The sequence below is a fragment of the Artemia sp. Qi Xiang Cuo genome, chromosome 2 (assembly GCF_049724085.1).
Source record: "Artemia sp. Qi Xiang Cuo chromosome 2, ASM4972408v1, whole genome shotgun sequence".
NCBI classification, from domain to species: domain Eukaryota; kingdom Metazoa; phylum Arthropoda; class Branchiopoda; order Anostraca; family Artemiidae; genus Artemia; species Artemia sp. Qi Xiang Cuo.
In genome coordinates, this window is record NC_142795.1 from 23,457,052 (window position 1) to 23,484,601 (window position 27,550).

General features: G+C 34.1%; 2 protein-coding genes across 2 annotated transcripts in view; one reads left to right on the forward strand and one right to left on the reverse strand.

The window, feature by feature from the left end:
- Positions 1–27,550, reverse strand: part of Liprin-beta (liprin-beta 1) — a 622,086-nt gene that overhangs the window by 177,518 nt on the left and 417,018 nt on the right. The window lies entirely within an intron of this gene.
- LOC148955020 (dynein axonemal heavy chain 10-like) overlaps positions 1–27,550 on the forward strand; it is a 146,527-nt gene that overhangs the window by 33,542 nt on the left and 85,435 nt on the right. Inside the window, exon 4 of the mRNA XM_089099722.1 lies at positions 3,656–3,799. Within this exon, the coding sequence (XP_088955848.1) occupies positions 3,656–3,799 (144 nt within the window). The remainder of the gene's footprint in view (positions 1–3,655; positions 3,800–27,550) is intronic.

A 27,550-nucleotide genomic window follows, 5' to 3' on the forward strand; every position in this document is an offset into this window, starting at 1 on the left:
TTTGTAATATTCCAAAGAAAAAAAATAATATTCACAATAAAACTATCGAACAAAATCCAATTCAGAACTGTGACACTAATTAACTCTTTCCCACTTTATATAGAGTATTTTCCAAGGCTATGGGGTTTTCCCCCAAATTCTGTTGACAAATCAGCTAAGTAACTAGGTTTTCCCTTGTTGAGAAATTGATTAGGTTTTCCCAAAATTGTTCACAAACATGTTATGTAACTAGGGTTTTTCAAAAGGTCTCTGTTGACAAAAACCTTTCTGGGTGTTCCCCCGTGATCTTGAACTTGGGACTCAGGGACTACGTACTCCCTATCAATGGCATATATCGCCATGCTTAATGGAACGTCGCTCCCTACTAAAACGGTTGGCATGAGAGGGGTTTTCATCCTTAAAGACCTAATTTCCAAAACTTTCAACTTCGTTGAATAAAATGGCTATCTAAAAATTTTGATTTGATGTTTTTGGGGGAATCCTAGGCGTTGGGTGGGGGGTCTAGTTACCCTCCAATCACTTTCGACTATTAAAAAAGGCAGTAGCCCTTTGAATTTCCAATTGAATGAGCCCATTTTGAAGTTTCTACGACAACGACTTCTATGAAAACCTTATATGCCCCAAGGGCATAACTTAAAACCCTTGCCATCAGGGCTCTGGGGAGGTGTTCTCCTCAAAAACATATTTTCTATCTGGAAATCAAATACGCTGAACAAAATGGCTATCTCAAAATTTTGATTATTATGTCTGGGGAAATGATGGGGGGGGGGGCTAGTTGCCCACCAATCACTTTTGACTATCAAAAAGGGCACTAGCCCTTTAAGTTTCCAATTGAATGAACCTTTTTTGAAGTTTATAAGACAAATATCTCTATAAAAACCTTATGTGCCCCCAGGGCAAAGCGTAAAACCCTTGCCCTGAGTGGTGTAGGGAAGTTTCATCCTCAAAAACATATTTTCTATCTGGAAATCAACTACGCTGAACAAAATGGCTATCTCAAAACTTTGATTGGATGTGTTTGGGGGAATGGTGGGCGTGGGGGGGCTAGTTGCCCTCCAATCACTTTCCACTATTAAAAAGGGCACTAGCAACTCCAATTTCCAATTGAATGAGCCGTTTTTGAAGTTTCTACGATAACTTCTTCGATACGAAGTGCCCAGCTGAATAAAAAAAAAAAACACATTATGCCCACATCGTTCTTTACTTAGGCAGCGTTAGCGTGCTGCCTGTGATATATAAAAAAGGCAAATACTAAAGAAAAATTACCCTCCATTTGACATTGTTCCCTTCAATAAAATATTTCCTGCTGCCACAATATAACGGAGACCTAGACCTCATTATCCCACGAAGCGGCCTATCCTCCCCTTCTTTGGATAATTGATCCCCTTAAATGAGAAAGCTGCTTACAGTGGAGGAGGAAATGAACCAACTTATAATCATTCTCCCTACATCTCAAGCAACTACACCCGGTCTCCGGACCTTCCCTAATTTTCCTTGCAACCTTACCATAAATTGGAAGACAATTAGCTCGTATCTGAATCCAAATCCTCAGTTCTTTCATTTTGGTGGGGCAGTGCATAGTTGATCTTTCGAATTGCTGTGTGACCCAGCACAACAAAAGCATTTTGCGCTGGTAGTGGGAAGATTACAATCATCAACATAGTGACCAAGAGACTGACAGCGAAAGCATCTTCTTGACAGGGATTGATAGGTGTTTACGCAGTAGATTTCATAACTAATATAAATAACCAAGACTCAAGGACTTATCAAGAGTAGTGTCGTCAAGAAATTCAAGACGGAAAGTTCTCGAGGTCCCGATTTTCGAGGCATCAACCACTCCAGGAATAAGAAATTTCAGTTTGTCACTTATAACATTTTCAGGGAGTACACAGACGATACCGAAAATCTTTCAGTCTATCACTTAAGCGGTAACGTTAGGGATGTGATCACAGGCAGCCTTGGCAAGTTCTGCTGCCGATTTCTTGTCACCAGTCTTCACGATCCAACGTTTTCGAGCGGGATCAGACCTTAGAGACGCAATTCCTTCATGACCTTCACGGCTGTCCAATTTGGCTTCATAAAGGTTTGGGTTTGACAGATTCAGTGGGGAATTTTTTAGTATGACAGCATAAGTATGATTTTGTGGGTCAACAGTAGGGTCAGTGTGGTTGTCTTGTGGTTGCACACACGTGCTGCCCCGTTCACACAATCTCTCAGCAAAAGAACGCACTTCAAGCAGGCATTGGTAAACAGTCTTATTTAGAAGATGCTAGTTTAAAACAGATAAAACCTATAATCTGATCCTAATTTTTAAGCAGAACGAGTTTTAATCAATGTATCTACAGCAATAATACTGTGTATGCTGTGTCCACAAAGATTTCAATCAAAGCAGTTAACCCAACAGGAAACTTCCAAAGCTGTCAAATTATTCAAAGATTTTTCTTTTGAGCTGATTTTTAGTGTTCTCCAAGCAGGTATGCGAGAGTATTCTTAGGGACGGTTCTTTCCTTAACTTTAAAAAGGAAATTCTGCTCCGTTCAATCAGAAAAATAAAACTTATGCCTTCTAATGATACAAGTTTCCTTGAGTCTGAATCTTTATCTTTTGCATAAAACAGAAGAACTTAAATGTTTTTTTTAAGATTTCTGGGAAAGTAGATGTCTGCTTATTCTGACTTCTTATCAAATCTATACAAGTAATGGCAAGACCGCCCAATCAATTCTAAATAGGTTTGCCACACAAGCTGAAAAAGCCTGCAAAGGACGAGATTGTGTGCTCAATCAAAGTATTGAACAGCCTTTAAGGATTTTAATAAGATTGGGACTTCATTGAGGATAGTAAGGAGTGAATTAGCTTGGGATGGCAGAGTAGAATGTGCAACTGTATTTATCTCGGTTGTACTGCTATTAATAGAAGTAAGAAGTCTCTGCTTTCTATTAAAAAAGTGCAATGGCTGTGATCTACGCAGCCTTCAGGGCCTTACCCTTGGAACTGGAGCCGTGTTGTCCCAGAAGTCTCATTTCTTTTTATCTTTTGACCGTTTTCCATTAATTTGGGTATCATAAAATTCTGATTGGGTACCGAATTGGATTGAAAGGGTAAAAAGGATAAGAAACGAGGTTTAGAGGGGTAATAATTTGGCTTTCAATTGCTTTTGGTAAGAAAAATTGACAATAGATCTAAGATATCGCTATAGAAAGACCGATTTCCAACTTTCGAGGACCACCTATTCTATACGATTATCCCCAAGAAAAAAAATTCTTGGGAGGCACGTCACTATTTGCAAAGTCAACAATGATTTGCTCTATATGATATTTTGAATGCAGTTCTTGTGTTCACACTTAATAATATTTAAGCAAAAGATAAGTTATATTAATTTTTTTTGCCTTCGGAGATGTTTTGCCCTCACTCCTTGTTTTTGTTTTGCCCTATTGATCAATGACGTCAATACACAAAACTCAGAGGGGCAAGGCCATTTCCTGGGGGAAAGAAGATTTAACCCCTCCCCCTAAAAAAATTAAATAAATTTTTCTGACTCGTAAAACGTAAGGAAAAATCACGTAAACAAATTTTTCGTGCAGTTTCTTAAGTTTTCTTGCAACGGTGACTATGATTAGACAGTGTTGATTTAGTTCCTTTTTAACTTATATTTTAGAATGATGGAGCGACAGAAGAATTATTTTTCCCTCCATCTGCTGGGGCAATTTTCCGAGAGAGGCTTTTGTTTCAGGGCATCAGAACATCAGTAATCAAGAGTCTGGCCATTGAAGGAGATGCTGATGAAGAGCTGAAGCAACAGGTAATAGTAATTGCGTCTTAAACTTGATAAATCTTAGTTTTCCCTTTGAATTTGAACAGTTGCACGAAATTGTTCACGTTCTCTTTTTTGCTGTTTGGTATCACCTTTTCCATAACTGAACCTCTTCTCGCAAATGGATTAACATTGAAATTTACTAAATAAAAAGACTTTTCACAATAATATATATACAAATACAAATATATAATAAATATAACATAAAAAATAACATCAAAAATATATATAAATTAATATGTGTATACTACATAGAAAGCTTGTATTATAATTTTTTTTCTCAGGGCTAGTTCGCATGGAAGGGGTTGTCAACAGTTAAGAAGGATGTTCATTCAATTGGGAATGGAAAGTTCTACTGCCCTTTCTAGATTCAAAACTCGTTAGAGGGCAACCAAGCCCCTCCCAAGCCCAGTTTTGCTACCTGGCACCCCTTGACCCTCCATCACATAGGATCAAAAATAGGATAGGAGGAGAATTTTGATAGGGAGCAGGGAAAAATGTGCCAAACACCGTTTTTACCTGATCAGTTTGAAACTTAAAGCCCTAAGTCCTTAGATTGAAAGTAGCCTAATGCACAAAGACTCAATTTTCACGGCCCAGGTTTTCTAAAAATAGGTCAAAACATGTTCCATAATTGTTTCTCATCTGATCTGATCAAAACTTATATTATCATAATTCCGGGCCCGAACGCAGAACGAAAAAAAATGTTCATTCCCCCGGAAATATGACCCTAATAAAGGCCAAGGGTGTAATTCTACTATCTGATCTGGTAACTTTTATTCCTTTTTATTTTGACTTTATTATTCTATTGAATTTTTTTTGTTTGAGAATTCATGCATTTATCAATACCAGTGTCTGTGACCTTTATGTTTGATGTGTTTATCAATGTAATTTATCATTTCAAACTAATTCGAAAAAGAAATACACAATAGAGGGCAGACGTTTCTCGTGAATTACTGTAGTGGTCTAAAACCAATAGGATTAAGGCATTTTCTTATCTTTAAGTATTATAATGGAATATAATGTAATATTCATCGTTTCATCACCAGGAGGAAGTGTTTTGAGTGCAATTTTTCAAAAAAAAATCAAACAAGGGCAAGGCCTCTTCAATGCCTTTAGCCCAAAATGTATTCAGAGGATTGAAGCATTTCTTTTAGTGTGTCAATGTTAGTGTTCTTAAGACAATCGAATTTCTTTAAAATAACATTCAAGACTTTTATTTATTGATTAACTTCAATGACTTCCAGGATTGAGGCCATAGGAACTCAAAGGATACGCATGTTCTAAGATAGAGAAAAATAAAGAAAAAGTTTGTGCATTTAGGGCAAAGTCCTTGAACGCGAGTTTAAGAGGTGTATATAAAATTATTAGGTCTGATATCACATCTCAGACCAGAATTCGCTGGGAAGTCACCATAAACAAATGACTTAAAATTTTTGGTTTTATATTTGATAGATGCCGATCAATAATCTCCTGGAGAATTCATTGTCTGCTCTTCTTCTTCCCCCTAAACTCTCCAGAAAACCAGTGTAAAGTCATGTTCAACTAAAAGATGATAATTCTGACCCCTACGCTGCAATTAGGAACAATCTTTGGCTACATTATTGCATTAAGATGGTCAAAACAAAGGCGGATTAGTAGGGTGGAGGAATATTTGCTACTGTTTCCACTATAATTGGCTAAGCCCTTTGAAGAGCTTTACCATAAAAGTCCTCAAGCTAATGCAATAAATCTTAGAGACGATCAGTAGCCGAATGACCAGAGATGAACAACTGATTATCTAAACAATGGAAATGTAGAAAATACACTTAATGATAGTACAGTAAGTAAAAGTATAAAATGTACCATTAAAAAGAGTCGTTATCGTTTCTGCTTGTCAGTTCTTCTGTTATTTAAGAAATCTTTAAAAATTCATTTCTGTTTTGTTTCTGTTACCACGTAAATCACTATAGCCTTACCACCTACTTTCATTTTTTTCACATTTTTCTTCATTCCTGTTTTGCTGACATTACTGCCTGTTTCTTTTATTGATAAGTAATTTATTTTTAATCTTTGTGTTGTACACTGTTTGAAAGAAAAGTTTCGGTAACATCTCTTTGAAATGTTTAGAACAGAAGGTTTATAACAGGCTAAATATTAAAAACAAGTTCGATTAGCCAAAACTGATATACCCACTGTTTTTTTTTCGCGATTTTCTCGACTTGATCAACTATAAGCCGAGGTCTACGCAGTAAAGTATTCATGTAAGGAGCTGTAAAGAATAGAAAAGCATATGGAAGCTGGATATAGCAATAAAACATATTCTCAGGATTTTTTTCAGATTTTGCAGATATGCTGTTTCGATCACCTAGCATTGATTGCTAGTGTCCAAGATTGGTAGTGCAAAAATGTTGGACGCTAGCAATCAGTTTACATGTACTGATATATAATTTAGCAGCAGGCAACGGGGGACTTCCGAAGGCGGTGACCCCTATTATATAAGGGCTAGGATAAGCCTGGACATGATATGAAAAACAATCAGAAATTAAATATAAAAAAGAAGTCTTTTTTTCAAATGAAAGCAAAGAAAGACGTTAAAATTTAAACGAGCAGAAATTATTCCGCATATAAGGGGAGCTGCCCCGCCCTCAACCCCTTACTCTTTACGCTAAGTTTTATAGCACTTTTAAAATATTGTTTCTTCCAATTCCATGACCCTTGTGTTTAAGGAGTAGTTCCTTAAGAATTCCAAAAATTCGAAGTTAGTATAAAGAGCATAGGGCTGAGGAGGAAAAGACCCTTCATATACATAATCGTATCTGTTCGTTTTATATTTTAGTTTTGTTCCAGACTTTTATTTGGAAAGAATCATTTTTTTCCTGATTGCTTTTAAGTCTATAGGACCTATAATCAAACAGTTCATGGTATTAATAAGAGCTATTAGTAAGGAGCGACTAGGGTTCAAGTTATGGTAATGTGGTTTTATAGTATTAAGGTGAAGTTGAAGTTGATGCCTTTATTTATCCCTTTATAGGAGAGATACACTATGTCCCTAAGGTAATTAAACTTTGGTAGCGTGCCTTAGCCTATGATCTGACTAATGAGGGGTACCAGCTGGGAATATTCGAGGAACTAAATTTAGATTGTAGAGAGGTTGGCTATAACACAATACTTTTATTCAGATAACATACACTAGAACAGGATTTGATAATATATATATATATATATATATATATATATATATATATATATATATATATATATATATATATATATATATATATATATATATATATATATATATATATATATATATATATATATATATATATATATATAAATAAATAAACTTTCACATATTTTTCACTTTTTAAACTTTCACATATTTTTCCAACACAAAACATTTTCCCATATTTTTTTAATAATATTAAGCCAGTTAGGCTACGTAGCACATTTTCTAGGCCTAATTTAAGTTCTGATTTGATCTCACTTTATGATGAACTGGTAGCAATGTTCTGTAATACTGCAAACAGTTTCCAAAATATTAGTTGACCAGTTATGGTTTGATTTCTGATGGTATGAGTTGTTAGTATCAGGATACAATTGAACTGGCTTTTAAATTTGCTACTTTCCAAAAAGGCGTCAAAAAACTTGATTGAGAAATTGATCTGAAAAGATGTTACGAAAAGTTTGGTTTTTTCAAAAAAAAACTAAGGCTGTACCTAAAATACATATTCACATTAGAATACACATAAAGCATAAAGTGTTACATATATAGTAAAAAGAAACACTCAATATTGTATATATCACTGCATATTTTTTTAAGTGAGAGGTTAATTACTTTTAAGTACTTTTCTCTCTTTGTACTCTAAACATACTATGCTGCTTAAATGAAAACATTATGTTTCTTGCTGGCAATTTGTTTGATCATCCTTTTCAAACTTAATATAGAATTATTAATCACTTAACGGATTATTTCACAATAAAAATATTTATACGTTGACTCGAAGTCAAAAAATTTATACATAACATTAAATCACTAGTCCAAACTTAAAGTTACTTCTAAAAATAAAAACATAGTAAATACACAAGCATTGTGTAATAGACTTACACGAGCATTGTGAGGTCACAAAACTTAGATGCAACATTTATCAAAGAAAATACATTTGGCTAAAGTTTTAAAAATTATTTTAAGACACTATATAGTAATATAACAATACACAAAGAATTATTTTAAATTGATTTCTCACAAAGCAAAACTAAAATTTGGTATAACTCTTTTTTCCAAAAATCAAAACACTCAAAATACCAATTTAATTACAATCAAAAGTATTATTAGTGACATAGCAGAGAATTTGCTCCAGTATTTATCGTAAATTTCTCTTTTACTTTCATATTTATGCAATCCTAGTGCCAACCGTTGTCTGCGGATGCAGCTAAAAGTTTTTTTTTTTAGATTAATTAATTTCTTTGCGAAAGATTATGGTTTCGTGTAGACAGGGGCTTTTACATCCTTCCGTACGAGGGTTTGCTGTTCCCTATAATAGCAATATTTAAAAACCCATATAATTAATCCCACAGTCACGATAGCAGTTATGAAATACCCCCAACTTGAGGCTAATAAGTCTATATTAAATGGTTCTTTCCACTTCCGTCTAGGTAAGTCTCTATTATTCATTTCTTAGTAACACGAGTTTGCAAATGAAATTACAGTTCTATGCGCTATTATGCGCTCAAAAACTCACACTACGTCTATGCGCTTCTTTTAAAGTTTTCTTTTAAAGAACGTGAAAAAGCTGTATTCACTGCAAAAACTACGAATGGTATTTGGTCATCCCAATTCTCATTTTTCTCCCTCGCGTGTATCCCCAGCATGTAAGCTAATTCTCTATATTTGCGTTCAACTTCTCATTAACTGACGCCATGTAAGATGAGGTAAATCAACGCTTTATACCTAAATATTCCGTAATTCCATCTGATAATTTTTCTCTAAAGCATGGCCCATTGTCACTAAGTAAAATTTGAGGGAAAATCCCGTGTTCCAAAAATAGCCGGTTGACTAAAACTTTCGCAATGGTTTTTGCCTTTTCGTCTTTAATTGGGAAAGCGTATAAATATGAGTTGAAATGGTCAACTATGGTTACTACACACCAATTACCTTTTCCTGGAAAGTGGTAAACTTCCTCCTGCCCCCCAAATGTCTATAGACATTAATTCTCCTACCCCTGAAGGGGTGGGGTATTGACCTAATTCGGCCTTAGGCGTCTTTGGTGGTTACTTTTGTTTGGCACAATCTTCACAGCCTTGTATGAAAGTTTTTACTTTTGAGTAAATTTTTTGGAAAATAAAAATCCCTTCTATTCTTCCAATAGTTTTCATTTTTCCCATGTGACAGCTATTGGTAGTATGTGCCATCTGTAAAATTTCTCCATCAAGCGATTTTGGAATTACTGGAATGACTTTTAATTCATTTTCTATATTCTTGTGGTACTCTATATTATTTTATCAACAGATTTTTACTTTCATCCAGATCAAAATTATATAAGTCCTTCAAAAAATGTTTTAAATTTTCTGGCAGCTCTGTTCCATTTATTAAAAAGGATTTCATGGCTGAACAAAATCATCTTTATCTTGATGATTGGAAATATTTACATTAGATAATATTTCTACCCCGCCCAGTTCGTCTTGGATGGTTGTTATCAAATATCCTTCCGTATCTGGATTTCGTGACAAATAGTCTGGTAAATTGTTTGTACGGTCCTTTATATATATTGGGGTATATGAATATGCTTGCGGGCGTAGTATCCATCTTGTCAGTCGTGCTGAAGTATTTTGCATTGTATATAGCCAAATTAGCGACTTTTGATCTACGCGTAAAATAAACTTTTTTCCAAGCAAAAATTGGCGAAAATATTCCGTAAGAACAACAACTGCTAGGCATTCTCTTTCAACCGTTGAATTTTTTCTTTGTGCTTCTGTCAGCGACCTGCTGGCGTATTGGACTATTCATTCTACCCCTTCAGAAATTAGGTTTAATAATCTAGCACCAATTCTATGCCCCGAAGCATCTGTTTGTAAACAGAAGTCTTGTGACAAATCTGGTAGTTTATGTTTTGGCGCCTTTAATGATTGCCTTTTTAATTCATTCAGCGCTTTTATTGCGTCCGATGGACATTTGAATTTGCCCGATTTTTAAAAAGGTCGGTCAAGGGTTTTGCTATTGTCGCATAATTTCTAATATATCGTCAGAAATAACTTAACAAACCACAAACTGATCTGCAGCTTTTTTTATCTTTTGGTGGTTGTAATTGCTCAATGACCGTAAATTTTCTCGATTTGACAAAATAGTACCTTGGTTTATCAGATGTCCAAGAAAAACTATTTTTGGTACTACTATTTTTAGCTTTTCTGGTTTTAATTTTAAGACTACTTTTTCAAATTTTCCCGGTATTTTTCTAAGTCTAACTAAATGGTCTTCCAGCTTTTCAGTAAACAAAATTACATTATCTAAGTAAGACAAGGTATCTTTTTGCTTTCTGGTTCGGTATCTTTTAACACCAAATTCAATAGTCGACTAAAACAGTTTGGACTAAATGATATTCCAAAAGTCATACGTTCAAATGTAAACGTTCTCCCATCATCTAGGATTACTGTTGCCTTGTGTTTTGTTTCTGGGACTAGGGCTCTGTACCAATATCTTGCTATCAGATCAAAATTATTATAGTATTTTGAACCTCCCAGCAAATATAATATCGTTTCAATTCATGGCAATTTCAGAATATCCTTTACTGTTATTGCATTTAGTGCTCTAAAATCTATGTACAATCTCCAGGTATTGCCTTTTTTCTGATTCTTATTAGTTGAAACACAAATCACCAATCGTTAACACTCTCTTTAATGATACCCTGTTCTTCCATTTCCTTTATTTGGTCTTCTAGCCATGGTTTTAAATGATAAGGTGTTTTATACGGTGTTTTTTTTTAATTGGAGGGCCCTGTCCGCTGTAATCCGCTTTTGTCTTGCGAATGTCCATCCTAAGTCTCAAAGAATATTTCCCACCCGGGTTTTTATATTTTCCGGTAATTGTTCTAAATTAAATTGTTGCCAAAAAATAATTTTTTGTCATTCCATACTTTTCTTGTGGTTGCGGCTCCGACGACATTTGCTCGTGGCTAGTAACATTTACACTTAATTCTGGGATGCTTAGACATTTTATTTCTGAATTTGAAATCTTTTCCACCGATCCTAGTGCTATTTGGTTTAGCTTTACTTTATTATTGCTAAGATTTGATAATTTTATACATGTGATACCATTTTCAATTTTAATAATTTGATGTTCCACAAAAATTTTGGGGTATTGTCCGAGGGTTTATTCTCCTATCGTTGCATCTATTGTTTTAACCTTTCCTTCTTTTGTATTTAATGTCGCAAGCACTTGAGCCGTTGTTCCCCCACTTCTATTGTGATTTTTTCGTTTATTTTTAAGTTATATTCCGAATTGTCTCTATCTTTATATGTTGTTACGCAAATTTGCACATTAATTTCATTTAGCTGGCTGATGGTTAATTTGTCATTTAGGGGTTCCCATACGATCCCATATTTTCTTATAACATCTACTCCTAGAATAAAAGGAAATAGTAGCTGCTTACATATAATCACCGTTACTGTTATTTCTTTACCCTTTGTGCTAAATTTTAACCAACACTCCCCCAAAATTGTCAGATTGTGACCTGTTACTGATGTCAGGGTATTCTGACATCTGCTTACGTGATTTTTTAAACTAGGAGGAAACCTATTAAAAACTTCCTCTCGAATTAATGATTTAGACGCACCCGTATCAAGTAAACACGGTAAATTTTGGGAACATTCAATTTTGAAACAACGGTAAAGTATCGGTAAATTCGGCCAAATTATTATTGGCAAAATCGGTAAATAATCATTATTTACATCTGTACCACAACACTCTAAACTATAAAGGGGTCTTTGTAATGGTTTACTTTTGTCGACCCTTAGAGGCTGGTTCTTCCGTTTAAATAACCACTGTTTGACCAAACGTTTCTGGGGTTATCCCAGTTTTCTTCAGTGTTACAATTTTCACCCTGGGTGTTGATAACCGTTTTATTTTTAGGCCTAAATTCAGGAATGTTATTCGGTGTTTGCCAAGTGTTATTTGTTCCCTGCTTTCCTAAATTTTTGCCCCCCTGTGTTCTGAACTAATGTCTTGTCTTGTACTTCTGGCTTTCATTGCGTATTCTATGCCAGCAATCTGTCACATAGTGATTTGGTTTGCTACAATAATAGCAATTAAACTTTCTCTTAAATTGTTTGTTGGTTTCCTGGTTACTTCTAAATATTCTTGATCTGTCATTGTTGATTCTCCAACTATCTGTCTTTGTTCGGGGTGGGTGCCCTAGCTGCTAACGGCTCAAGGTCGTGGAATCTGTCAGCTACTTCCCTAGACGGCGACCCTCGGCCCCCGTCGGGCCTTTTTGGTTTACGATTTGTCTTCTCAAAGTTTACTCGTATTTCTCTCCTTTCATATTTTATTCTTTTTTTGGTACCTTTGTTATTTAGTGAAATCTGACTAAACTTTGTCACTGCTTTGTCAATTCTTACCACTGTTTCTACTAGAATTATGTCCTGCTCCCGATTTTCAGGTTTTCGTGATAATATTAGTCTTAATAGCTTTTTTGGTAACCTTTGGGTAAAAGTAAGTAATTGTATTTTCTGTACTGTCTCGTCATTTCCGCCTTTCTTTAACTGTAAGCATACAGATCGAAAAATTTTGTCTGCATATTCCCTGATGCTAGTTTAGGTATTGAATGTCACCACCTCTGTTCTTAGCCTCTCGGAGATAATCGTTTCTATGAACCTTGTTTTAAAAGATTCAATTAGAGTGCTAATGTCCTTGGGCTCTTTTTCCTTAGATGCCTCAAAGTCTTTAAGGGCGCTTCCTTTTAATCTAGCTGCAACGCATTGCTCTTTCACCTTATCGTCGAACGACTCAGTTAGTCGTCGAAAATTTTTAATTTTTCGATAAACTCATCGAAATCTTAAATTCCCGCGTATTCTGGTTTAATGTTTGCAATTTCAAGTACCGTTGATAGGGAAGCCATTTTTACCTCTGGTAAAGCCATTTTATTTCAAAAAGTAATTTTTATTTATTCCTCCCGGACCAGTTTTTCTTACCGCCACCAGCTGTGATAATGTGATTATATGGTATTAAGGTGAAGTTGTAGTTGATGCCTTTGTTTCTCTCTTTATAGGAGAGATAAACTATGGCCCTGAGGTAATTAAACTTTGGCTGCGTGCCTTAGGCAATGACCTGACTAATGAGGCGTACCAGCTGGGAATATTCGTGGGACTAAATGTAAATTGTAGAGAGGTTGGCTATAATACAATATTTTTATTCAGTCAACATACACTAGTACAGGGTTTGATAATAGATATATAATTCGCTGATACTGGTGGCCCAAGGGAGACAAGGGACAATATATGTTCCTTATCTTAATAAAAAGTGGTATTTCTAAACTTTTGTATTTGCGTCTTAATATTTTACTAAATTCCAAATTGACTTAAATAGAAAGCGTCACCAGAAAGTGACCTAAAAAAGTGGAATTTTGATAATAATTAGCACAATGAAAGAATTAGTATTTTTGCTGATTCTAAACAAGTAAAATTTATTAAGTTAAATTTTACTCGTCAAAGCTACGAGCCTGAGAAAATTTACCGGATTCTTTAAAAAGAAAAGAAACACTCCCAGACGAAAAGCAATTTAATAGAAAATAGCATTATCAGGTTCAAAATATCAGAGAACCCTAGTGTAGAGGTTGTAAGCTTCTATCTACAAAAAAGTGGAATTTTGTATTGTTTGCCAGAGGAAAGATCGCGGATACGTGTCTATATACTATTGTTTTGTTTTGTTTTTTAAGGGTGATCGTTCCAAAGCAATTGTCCGCGAAAATCAGAAAAAGGCTCATTCAAACAGAAATCAAAAGTTCTAGTGCCCTTTTAAATGACCAAAAAGATTGAAAGGCAACTAGCCCTAATCCCACGCCCTGGTCAATTTTGGAGGGAAAACCAAAAATACTCAGAATCGAAAATAAATGGGATCTGCCTCAAGGGGAAGGCTCAGAGGCCCTTTGTTCTGAGGGCAAGGGAGGGGGGGTCAACTTTGGAGGGAAAATCCAAAATACTAAGAATCGAAAATAATTGGGATCTGCCTCAAGCAGAAGGCTCAGAGGCCCTTTGTTCCCCCATTTCTGAGGGCAGGGGCGGGGGGGGAGAGGGTCAATTTTGGAGGGAACACCAAAAATGCTCAGAATCGAAGATAATTTCCATTCATCTTAGTTTTTAACGATGCTCCTTATTTCTAGTTGAAAATGCTTATTTTTTAATTTAATTGGGAATGAAAAATCAAACTCTAACATAAAGAATAAGGTATTTTGGAGGGGGTATCTGATGAAATAATTTAGGTCGTATGATCAATTTAATTTATTTTTTAAATTCAATAGTTTTTCAGTAAGGACACTCGATATCCTAAAAGTGTCTGATTAAAACTTTTACCTTGAGCATCGATGTTGTTAGCAGAATTTCAAAAGAGGATCGTTTATGAGGGCTGGCGTATCTGATGAAATAATTTAGCTCGTATGATCAATTTAATTTATTTTTTAATTCAGTAGTTTTTCAGTAAGGACACTCGATATCCTAAAAGTGTTTGATTCAAACTTTTACCTTGAGCATCGATGTTGTTAGCAGAATTTCAAAAAAGGAACGTTTATGAGGGCTGGCGTATCTGATGAAATAATTTAGGTCGTATGATCAATTTAATTTATTTTTTAATTCAGTAGTTTTTCAGTAAGGACACTCGATGTCCTAAAAGTGTTTGATTCAAACTTTTACCTTGAACATCTATGCTGTTAGCAGAATTTCAAAAAAGGATGATTTATGAGTGCTGGCGTATCTGATGAAATAATTTAGGTCGTATGATCAATTTAATTTATTTTTTAATTCAGTAGTTTGTCAGTAAGGACACTCAATATCCTAAAAGTGTTTGATTCAAACTTTTACCTTGAGCATCTATGTTGTTAGCAGAATTTCAAAAAGGATCGTTTATGAGGGCTGGTGTATCTGATGAAATAATTTAGGTTGTATGATCAATTTAATATATTTTTTAATTCAGTAGTTTTTTCAGTAAGGACACTCGATATCCTAAAAGTGTTTGATTCAAACTTTTACCTTGAGAATCGATGTTGTTGGGTCCCAGACCACCAGCCTGTAGGGTGGAAATTCTCTAGCTCAGAATTGGGGTCTTTGTCCACCAGCCTGAATGGTCGAAATCCACTCGCTCAGGATTGGGGTCTCAGTCCACCAGCCTGAATGGTGGAAATTCACTAGCTCAAAATTGGGGTCTCAGTCGACCAGCCTGAATGGTGGAAATTCACTAGCTCAGAATTGGGGTCTTAGTCCACTAGCCTGAATGGTTGAAATCCACTAGCTCAGAATCGGGGTCTTAGTTAGTGTTCAGATTGGAGCGTTGGGGTCCGACTATCTGGGCTTTATTTGTCAAGACCTGAATGCTAAGCGATGGACATGAGCTCGATTGGGACCCCATTGTGAAGACGGAAAACAAAAAACAAAAAATATATTGCTGGTATGTGTGTAACGCATGGCATGGTTACCGCTAAGGCAACAGTCTAACCGTTGACGGTTTTAGGTATCCGTGAATAACTTCTAAGGCGAGAGTGGAAGTTGGGACAAATTTTTGGAGGTGCCCACCTCACCTGCCCAGAGTCTCAGGCAAGCGACCCTGAATTTGAAAAAGTGGAAATTGGCTCAGATTTTCTAAACTAAACTGAGACAATGAATACATACTATTGGGAAGGTGACAAGAGACGCTGGGCATCCCTAAACAAGTGCTAAACTGAGAGGGGAATTTGGGACTATATTTGGGGGCACCCACCTACCCAGAGTCTCCGGCAAGTGACCCAAAAATTTGAAAAACACACAGAGACGACAGACACAAAGAGACGAATCCCACACAAAGAGGACAAACACACAGAAATGACACATAGAGACGACACATACACAGAGACGATACACGCACACAGAGACAACAAACACACAGAGATGAGACACACACACAGAAATGACAAACACACATAGAGATGACACACACAAAGAGACGTCACACACACACAGATACAAAACACACATAGAGACAACACACACAGAGAGACAACACACACACACAGAGACAACATCCACACAGAGACGACACACACACACACAGAGAAGACACACACAAAGAGACGACTTACACATAGACACGACACACACACAGAGACGACACACACACAGAGACGACACACATAGAGAGACGACACACACACAGAGACGACACACTCAAAGTGACGACTTACACATAGAGACGACACACAGACACAGACGACAAACACACAGAGACGACAGACACAAAGAGACGAATCACACACACAGAGAGGACAAACACACAGAAACGAGACATAGACACGACACATGCACAGAGACGACACACACACACATAGTCAACACACACACAGAGACGAGACAAACACACATAAATGACAAAACACACAAAGAAAAGACACACACACAGATAACACACAAACACAGAGAATACACAGATAAAGAGATGACACACACACAGAGACGATACACACAAAGTGACGACTCACACATAGATACGACACACACACAGAGAGACAACACGCATAGAGAACCGACACACATAGAGAGACGACACGCACACAGTGGGGGGCTTAAAAAGGCGAAAATGGGTGAACTACATGAGTTTATCTGCCTTAAGTTGAGAGTAGTTTGTTAGAAATGCGTCGGTGATAATTAAAAAATCGGATGCTAAACTCAGACAAACAAAAGGATTGTAACACCTGATTGGCTCGTATATTTTGCATGATATTTCTAAAGTCAATTAAGATGAAGAAATGTTTGAGTGTAGGTTAGACATCAGCAGGCACGTAGGAGTTAAATTTTTTGTTGGTGGGGGGCTTAAAAAGGCAAAAATGGATGAACTACATGAGTTTATAAGACAGTTCGTGAAAATCTCAAGGTTTTTTCTGATTTTTTGACAATACCCATACTCCTATTGATGAGGACTGATGGTTCTAATTCAATATTTTTTCATTAAAACAAACTATTTTTTTTACAATTTTTTTTTTACTTCGAAAATATTCAACTTTTTCTAGTTTAGAGTTCTAGTTTAGTTTAGTTTTAGTTAACAATTAAGAGTTTTACATTAGAGTCTTAGATTAGAGTTTTCGTTAGATTTCTAGTTTAGTTTAGCTTTAGTTAAGAGTTAGATGTTTTACCTTTGAGTTTCAGTTAGAGTTCTAGTTTAGTTTAGTTTTAGTTAAGAGTTTGGAGTTTTAGCTTAGAGTCTTAGCTTAGAGTTTTTGTTAGAGTCCTAGTTTAGTTTAGTTTAGTTTTAGTTAAGAGTTTAGAGTTTTAGCTTAGAGTCTTAGCTTAGAGTTTTTGTTAGCGTTCTAGTTTAGTTTAGTATTATATAAGAGTTTAGAATTTTTAGATTATAGTCTTAGATTAGAGTTTTTGTTGAAGTTCTAGTTTAGTTTAGTTTTAGTTAAGAGTTTAAAGTTTTAGCTTAGAGAGTTAGCTTAGAGTTTTTGTTAGAGTTGAAGTTTAGTTATGATATTTCTAAAGTCAATTAAGATGAAGAAATGTCGGAGTGTATGTTTGACATCGCCAGGCCCGTGCGAGGGAAATTTTTTGTTGGCGGGGGGCTTAAAAAGGCAAACATGGATGAACTAAATAAGTTTATAAGACGACTCATGAAAATACCAAGTTTTTTTCAGATTTTTTGGACAATACCCATACTCTTATTGCTGAGTACTGATTGTTCTAATTCAATATTTTTTCATTAAAAAAAACTATTTAAAATAAAATTTTTTTTTTGGACTTCGAAACTATTCAACTTTTTGTTAGAGTTCTAGTTTAGTTTAGTTTTAGTTAAGAGTTTAGAGTTTTGCCTTAAAGTCTTAGCTTAGAGTTTTTGTTAGAGTTCTAGTTTAGTTTAGTTTTAGTTAAGAGTTTGATGTTTTACCTTTGAGTTTCAGTTAGAGTTCTGGTTTAGTTTAGTTTTAGTTAAGAGTTTGGTGTTTTACCTTAGAGTCTTAGCTTAGAGTTTTAGTTAGAGTTCTAGTTTATTTTAGTTTTAGTTAAGAGTTTAGAGTTTTTTAACTTAGAGTCTTAGCCTAGAGTTATTTTTAGAGTTCTAGTTTAGTTTAGTTTTAGTTAAGAGTTTAGAGTTTTTAGCTTAGAGTTTTTGTTTTTACGTGCGCGCACGTAACCTCGTCTAAATTAACCTTAAAAAATGAAATAAGGCTATGTCGACTTTGCATATTTTATTCAACATATCTGACAATTGATGCAGAAAAAGCATAGAGATTGTTACTTAATTACTTACATTTTTTTTCATAATTTCTTGAATTAATTTTATGTATTGTGCATCCAAATGGGTAATTCAATAAAAAAATTTAGACGGGGCTACGTGCGCGCACGTAACACCGTATAAATTTTTTTTTTCATAATTTTCTGAATTAAATTTCTCTAAGCTCTAAGCTAAAACTCTAAATTCTTAACTATTACTAAACTAAGCTTCAACTCTAAAAAAAACTCTAAGATAAGACTATAAGATAAAACTATAAACTCTTAAATGAAAATAAACTAAAACAGAACTTCAACAAAAAATCTAATCTAAGACTCTAAGTTAAACCTTATAAAATCTTGCATAAAACTAAAATAACCAAGAAATCTAACAAAAAGTTGAATAATTTCGCAGTACAAAAAAAAAATTGTTAAAAAAATAGTTTATTTTCAAGAAAAAAATTTTGAATTACAACCATAAGTCCTCATCAATAGGAGTATGGATATTGTCCAAAAAATCAGAAAATACCTTGGGATTTTCACGAACTGTCTTATAAACTCATGTAGTTCACCCATTTTTGCCTTTTTAAGCCCTCTATCAACAAAAAATTCCCCTCGCACGTGCCTGGTGATGTCAAACCTACACTCCGACAATTCTTCATCTTAACTGGCTTTAGAAATATCATAACTAAACTTCAACTCTAACAAAAACTCTAAGCTAACACTCTAAGCTAAAACTTTAAACTCTTAACTAAAACTAAACTAAACTAGAACTTGTGTGTTGGTCAATTTATTTGATGTTTTTCATGGATGTCAACAGTAATTCATGTCTGTTTTATGATTTTTGTCAGTGAGAATGAAAAAAACAGCGACGAGTACAGCAGTTTATGGATTTTTTGTGGTTTTTGTCAATGAGAATTAAAAAACATGATTTTTCTCACTTTGATGGATGTTTCAAGGTCAATTTATTTGTTGTTGTTTGTCCAGGTGTAATGACAATGGGGTGATTTACATAATCGGCGGGGGAATTATTGGTTCACGAAAGGGGAATTAAGAAACAAACATGGCTTCTTTGTTGTTTGGCTAACCTAACCTGAGAAATTGATTTACATAATCGGCGGGGGAATTATTGGTTCACGAAAGGGGAATTAAGAAACAAACATGGCTTCTTTGATCTTTAGGCGAACCTAACCTGAGAAATCGATTTACATAATCGGCGGGGAATTATTGATTCACGAAAGGGGAATTAAGAAACATTATGGTTTCTTTGATCTTTAGGCTAACCTAACCTGAGAAATTGATTTACATAATCGGCGGGGAATTATTGATTCACGAAAGGGGAATTAAGAAACAAATATGGCCTCTTTGATCTTAGGTCTGAAGGATAAACGCTCTTTAGGTCAGAGAGAAAAATTAATATTCTATTTTTAAATAGGGCTTCATTGATCTTTAGTGTCAGGAATTAGAAATGACATCACTTTTTATCTTTGAATTATGCGGGAGTCTAAATAGAGAGAAATTCTATTTTTAAATAAGGCTTCACTGATCTTTAAGTCGGAGAGATAAATTGATATTCTAACGAAACCTTAATAGTGTAGCTAGGAACATTTATGAGATGAAGAGATTAACGCGGGAAAAGGGTTTCCTAGAAATTTCAAATGTGACAGCGCAGGGATACCAAAACAATAGGAACACGCAGAAATTACTTTTAGGGGATTATTTGGGCGAAACCGTATTAAACATTTTAGGGAATTATTTCGGCGAAACAGGTAGAGACATTATAAAAGATGATTTTAGAAGATGTTTTAGAAGAGGTTTTGAGTGTGGTCGTTATAATACACAAGTTCTATTTAAACAGTGCTGTGAGGTCCTCTAACCCAACCCCAAAGGGCCCCCGATCCCCCAACCCCCACCCAAAGGGCTCCGATCCCCATACCCCAATCCCGAAGGAACCCCCCGGTCCCCAAAGGTTCCCCGGGCCCCCCAAAGGGCCCCCGGCGCCCCAAAGGCCCCTGAGCCCCAATTTTTTAATACTTTTTTGAACGCTTTACTATATCTTTTCAGAGCAAGTTCCTTTCTTAATGTCCATCCTAAACCCATTTTACAAGTTGAAGCATCCATCCTTTTCACCCACAACTTTACATTACAGCTTTTTGGATACCTCAACACCAAGAAATACTTTTCAAAGGGGCATTTCAGAGCAAATTTTTTTCTTAATGTCCCTTCTAAACCCATTTTACAAGTTAAAGCATCCATGCTTTTCACCCACAACTATACTTTACAGCTTTATGGATACCTCAACACCATGAAATACTTTTCAAATGCGTTTCAGAGCAAGTTCCTTTCTTAATGTGCCTTCTAAACCTATTTTACAACTTGAAGTACCCATTCTTTTCACCCACAACTTTACATTACAGCTTTTTGGATACCTCAACACCAAGAAATACCTTTCAAAAGACATTTCAGAGCAATTTCCTTTCTTAATGCCTATCCTAAACCCATTCTACAACTTGAAGTACCCATCCATTTCACCCACAGCTTTACTTTACAGCTTTTTGGATACCTCAACACCAAGAAATACTTTTCAAAAGGCATTTCAGAGCAATTTCCTTTCTTAATGTCCATTCTAAACCCATTTTCCAACTTGAAGCATCCAACCTTTTCACCCAACAACTTTACTTTACAGCTTTTTGGATACCTCAACACCATGAAATACCTTTCAAAAGGCATTTTACAATAAGTTCTTTTCTTAGTGACCGTCCTAAACCCATTTGACAAGTTGAAGTACCCATCCTTTTCACCCACAACTATACTTTACAGCTTTTTGGATACCTCAACACCAAGAAATACTTTTCAAAAGACATTTCAGAGCAAGTTCCTTTCTTAATATCCCTTCTAAACCCATTTTACAAGTTGAAGTACCCATCCTTTTCACCCACAACTTTGCTTTACAGCTTTTTGGATACATCAACACCAAGAAATACCTTTCAAAAGACATTTCACAACAAGTTCTTTTCTTAATGTCCTTCCTAAACCCATTTTACGAGTTGAAGCATCCATCCTTTTCACCCACAACTTTACTTTACAGCTTTTTGGTTACCTCAACATCAAGCAATACTTTTAAAAAGTCATTTCAGAACAAGTTCCTTTCAGTTAATGCCTCTTCTAAGCCAATTCTACAATTTGAAGTACTCATCCTTTTCACCACAACTTTACTTTAAGAATTTTTTAATACCACAACATCAAGCAATACATTTCAAAAGACATTTTCAGATCAATTTCTTTATGTAATCCCCCTACTAAACCAATTTTACAAGTTTTAGTTAAGAGTTCAGAGTTTTGCCTTAGAGTCTTAGCTTAGAGTTTTTGTTAGAGTTCTAGTTTAGTTTAGTTTTAGTTAAGAGTTTGATGTTTTACCTTTGAGTTTCAGTTAGAGTTCTAGTTTAGTTTAGTTTTAGTTAAGAGTTTATAGTTTTACCTTAGAGTCTTATCTTAGAGTTTTAGTTAGAGTTCTAGTTTAGTTTAGTTATAGTTAATAGTTTAGAGTTTTAGCTTAGAGTCGTTTTTATAGTTCTAGTTTAGTTTAGTTTTAGTTAAGAGTTTAGAGTTTTAGCTTAGAGTTTTTGTTTTTACGTGCGCGCACGTAACCTCGTCTAAATTAACCTTAAAAAATGAAATAAGGCTATGTCGACTTTGCATATTTTATTCAACATATCTGACAATTGATGCAGAAAAAGCATAGAGATTGTTACTTACTTACTTACATTTTTTTCATAATTTCTTTAATTAATTTTCTGTTTTATGTATCCAATTGGGGGATTCAAGAAAAAAACTTAGACGGGGTTACGGGCGCGCACGTAACACCGACTAATTTTTTTTTTCATAAATTCCTGAATTAAATTTCTCTAACCTCTAAGCTAAAACTCTAAAATCTTAACTATTACTAAAATAAACTTCAACTCTAGCAAAAACTCTAAGCTAAGACTCTAAGCTAAAACTTTAAACTCTTAACTAAAACTAAACTAAACTAGAACTTCAACAAAAACTCTAAGCTAAGACTCTAAGCTAAAAATTCTAAACTCTTAACTAAAACTAAACTAAACTAGAACTCTAACAAAAAGTTGAATAATTTCGAAGTCCAAAAAAAAAATTTGTTAAAAAAATAGTTTGTTTTCATGAAAAAAATCTTGAATTAGAACCATCAGTCCTCATCAATAGGAGTATGGATATTGTCCAAAAAATCAGAAAAAACCTTGGGATTTTCAAGAACTGTCTTATAAACTCATGTAGTTCACCCATTTTTGCCTTTTTAAGCTCCCTATCAACAAAAAATTTCCCTCGCACGTGCCTGGTGATGTCAAACCTACACTCTGACATTTCTTCATCTTAATTGACTTTAGAAATATCATAACTAAACTTCAACTCTAACAAAAACTCTAAGCAAACACTCTAAGCTAAAACTTTAAACTCTTAACTAAAACTAAACTAAACTAAAACTTCAACAAAAACTCTAAGCTAAGACTCTAGGCTAAAACTTCTAAACTCTTAATTAAAACTAAACTAAACTATAACTCTAACTAAAACTATAAGCTAAGAATCTAAGCTAAAACTCTAAACTCTTAACTAAAAACTAAACTAAACTAGAACTCTAACTAAAAAAAATAGTTTGTTTTCATGAAAAAAATATTGAATTAGAACCATCAGTCCTCATCAATAGGAGTTTTTGTATTTTCCAAAAAATCAGAAAAAACCTTGGGATTTTCACGAGTCGTCTTATAAACTCATGTAGTTCACTCATTTTTTGCCTTTTTAAGCCCCCCACCAACAAAAAATTTCCCTCGCACGTGCTTGGCGATGTCAAACATACACTCCGAATTTTCTTCATCTTAATTGACTTTAGAAATATCATAACTAAACTTCAACTCTAACAAAAACTCTAAGCTAAGACTCTAAGCTAAAACTCTAAACTCTTAACTAAAACTAAACTAAACTAGAACTTCAACAAAAACTCTAAGCTAAGACTATAAGCTAAAAACTAAACTCTTAACTCAAACTAACCTAAACTAAAACTCTAACTAAAACTCTAAGTTAAGAATCTAGGCTAAAAAACTCTAAACTCTTAACTAAAACTTAGCTAAACTAGAAGTCTAACTAAAACTCTAAGCTAAGACTCTAGGCTAAAACACTAATCTCTTAACTAAAAGTAAACTAAACTAAAACTCTAAATGAAACTCAAAGGTAAAACATCAAACTATTAACTAAAACTAAACTAAACTAGAACTCTAACAAAAACTCTAAGCTAAGACTCTAATGTAAAACTAGAAACTTTTAACTAAAACTAAAATAAACTAGAAATCTAACAAAATGTTGAATAATTTCTAAGTCGAAAAAAACAATTTTTTAGAAAAATCGTTTGTTTTCATGAAAAAATATTGAATTAGAACCATCAGTCCTCATCAATAGGAGTATGGATATTGTCCAAAAATCTGAAGAAAACGTGGTATTTTGACGAACCGTCTTATAAACATTTTTATTTCACTCATTTTTGCCCTTTATAAGCCCCCCACCAGCAAAAAATTTCCTTCGCACGTGCCTGGTGATGTCAAACCTAAACTCTGACGTTTCTTCATCTTAATTGACTTTAGAAATATCGTAACTAAACTTCAACTCTAACAAAAACTCTAAGCTAAGACTCTAAGCTAAAACTTTAAACTCTTAACTAAAACTAAACTAAACTAGAACTTCAACAAAAACTCTAAGCTAAGACTCTAAGCTAAAAATTCTAAACTCTTAACTATAACTAAACTAAACTAGAACTCTAAAAAAAACTCTAAGATAAGCCTCTAAGCTAAAACTCTAAACTCTTAACTATAACTAAACTAAACTAGAACTCTAACAAAAACTCTAAGCTAAGACTCTAAGCTAAAACTCTAAACTCTTAAGTAAAACTAAACTAAACTAGAACTCTAGAAGAGTTCTATTTTTTACTTCTAGAAAACTAGAAGTAAAAAATTCAATCAAGCCAAAAATGAACAAAATAGAATTAAATAATCCACCAAGCATACAACTACCACAAATCAGTATCAATAAATAAATGAAACCCAAAGCAAACAGGAATTAAAATAAATAACACAGTCAATCTCAAAACGAGCAGAAATGAATATGATTAGGGCTCTAAACCCCTAAGTTTTCGAAAAGCCAGAACATAATTTGTATTTTACCGAAAAAATTCTTTAAAGGGTTCTCTTTTTATAACTTTAAGAGATCAAAAATTAATTAAGATTTTAAGGAATAAATAACAGCATATGTATATTAAACTGACAATGCACATTTTTTCACTCATTTTAAAAGTCTAAGACCTTCTGCGTCATTGGTGCTTTGCTGAAAACTATATGGGTCTTGAACAGTCTTAGAAAGTACAAACAAAATGAAACTGAATATTTGATATATAATGAATGATATTAATTGTTAAAAGATCCATCAGTTCAAGATTGTATTTAACTGTAATTTATTTTTATTTTCAATCCTGTAAAAACTGGAAAAGAAAATATTTGTAATATAATTCGTTTTCGGTGAACTGCTATTGACGAAGTAGGCCTTAGGTTTTGTAAAAAGGAAGGGAAGGGGGCAGTATCCAAACTCTTTTTTATATTGAAACTATATTCGTCTTGAACAATTTTAGAAAGAACTAATAAATTGAAATGAATATTTCGTGTATAATGATATTAGTTGCTGAAAGATCATCACTTCAAAATTTTTACTATAATTGTAATGTTTATTTTCAATGTGAAGTACAAAGGAAAATATTTGTAATACAATTTGTTTCCAGTAAAGTGCCAATGACTCAATAGGTTTTAGACTGTTACAGTTTGGGAAGGAGGCGATACACAGTTCTCTTGTTTGTAGTGATTTTTGTTCGTTTCAAGCTTGATTTGCTTATTCAATTTAAGTTTCACTCGTTTTAAGATTTATTTATTTATTTACATTAGTATCTATTGTGTGTTTGTTTGCATTGATTGTTTATTTAATTTCTGCTCGTTTTGGGTTTCATTTATACTTCAATAGCAAAATATTTTTTGTTTGTTTTAGGCTTGATTTGCATATTAAATTTAAGCATTACTCGCTTTAAGATTTATTTTATCCATTTATATTATTACTTGTTGTATGTTTTTTGCTATGATTGTTTATTTAATTTCTGTTCGTTTTGGGTTTTATTTATTCTTTAATAATAATTTCTGGTCGTTTTGAATATATAATTTCGTATTTGTATCTGCTGATTTTAAGTTTAAAATGGCTTTTGAAAAACGTTTTTTTTTTGGAAAACGTCTTTTTTGGAAAGTTTTTTTTAACTAATTGATATAAGTAAGGCATTCAATACTGTATATTTCAAGAATTTGCTTGACGGACTAAAGGGTTTAAAAATTCGTGGTTCTTCATTGCAGTGGTTTGAAAGTTATCGGGTTGAAAGATCCCTGCGTAAAAGTAGTATTGGCATCTAAGGATCCCCAGGTCAAAACCCTCTTCGAATCCCGGACGCTTTTTTAAGCTGGTAAGAGATGCAGGTGTTACATCAACAATTACAATTGGGAAGACAGACCCACGCATTTTAAAGGGACCCCATGTTTTAAATGACGTGGTGTTATATAATAGGGGATTTTAACCTATGTAATTGAAGTTGGAACTCATGAATGACTTAGTGGATTTATCGGAAATAAATTAATGACGGCGCACACGTGGGTGTTACATAATGGCAGCACACCTACCAGTGTTAAATAATACTTTTTGAGATTTCATTTTCATTCAAGACGTTCCAAGACTTTTCAAGACGTTTTTTAAGACATTCCAAGAGTTTTTCTAAGACAATTCAAGACTTTCCTTAAGACGTTTCAAGACGTTTTCTAAGACGTTTTTTCTAAGACATTTTTCTTCAGGACAGTTTCTAAGACATTTCAAGACGTTTCTAGACGGGTCTTAAGACATTTTTCTTCAAGATGTTTTCTAAAAAGTTTCAAGACATTACAAGACGTTTTTTAAGACATTTCTGTTCAAGACTTTTCAAGGCGTTTCGGGACATTTCAAACCCCCCCATCATCCCATTTGATGTTTTCAACCTTTTATCTCCAAAAATAAGGCTATAAATCTAAATTAAATAGTTTTTTTTGAACAGCAGAAACTTGCCATTTCATTGCTAGATTGTGATGCTCCCAGGCAATTCACGCCACAGAGAATTTAAAACATTGCTTGAACGAGCGTACTCCTTATTTCCACTGGTTTGATAAAGCTTTGCAGTATGGTGACACCCTAAGACACCCTTCGTCAAAATTTAAGCGTAATTCTAACGCTGGAATACCCTCAATGCATATATTTTCTATTGTTATTACTTTACGACAATTCCCAACCTGTGCCGCACTATTACTGTTCCGCGTGGCAACTCTCCTGATCATCTCCTAGGACATTTTCAACCTTTTCCCCCAAAAAATAAGCTTGTAAACCTAAAATTGAACACTTTTTTTTTAACAGCGGGACTTAGCATTTCATTGGTAGAATGTGATACTCCAATGAAATTCACACCACTTAGAATTCCAACTGAGGGCCCTAAATTTAGTTTAGTTTTAGTTAAGTGTTTTTGGTTAGAGTTTAGAGTCTTAGCTTAGAGTTTTAGTTAGAGTTATAGTTTAGTTTAGTTTTAGTTAAGAATTTTACTTTAGAAGTGTTGTTTAGTTTTAGATAAGAGTTTTAGTTTAGAGTTTAGAGTTTTAGTTAGAGTTATAGTTTAGTTTAGTTGTAGTTCAGAGTCTAGAGTTTCAAGCTAGACTCTCAGCACTTAGAGTTACAGTTTTAGAGTTTTAGAGTTTAGAGTTTTGGAGTTATTAGTTTAGTTTTAGTTAAGAATTTTACTTTAGAAGTGTTGTTTAGTTTTAGATAAGAGTTTTAGTTTAGAGTTTAGAGTTTTAGTTAGAGTTATATTTTATTTTAGTTTTAGTTAAGTGTTTTTTGACTTGTAGTTTAGTTTTAGTTAATCGTTTTAGTTTAGAATTTTAACCTAGAGTCGTAGCTTAGAGTTTTTCGTTGCACTTTTAGTTTAGTCTAGTATTAGTTAAGATTTTTAGTTTTAGAGTTGTACTTAACTCTAACTAAAACTCTAAGCTAAGACTCTAAACTAAAACTCTAAACTCTAAACTAAAACTCTTAACTACTATAACTCTAACTAAAATTGTAAGCTAATACCAAACTGAAACTTAAAACTAAAACTCTTATTTAAAACTAAACTAGACTAAAAGTGCAAGGAAAAACTCTAAGCTATGACTCTAGACTAAAACT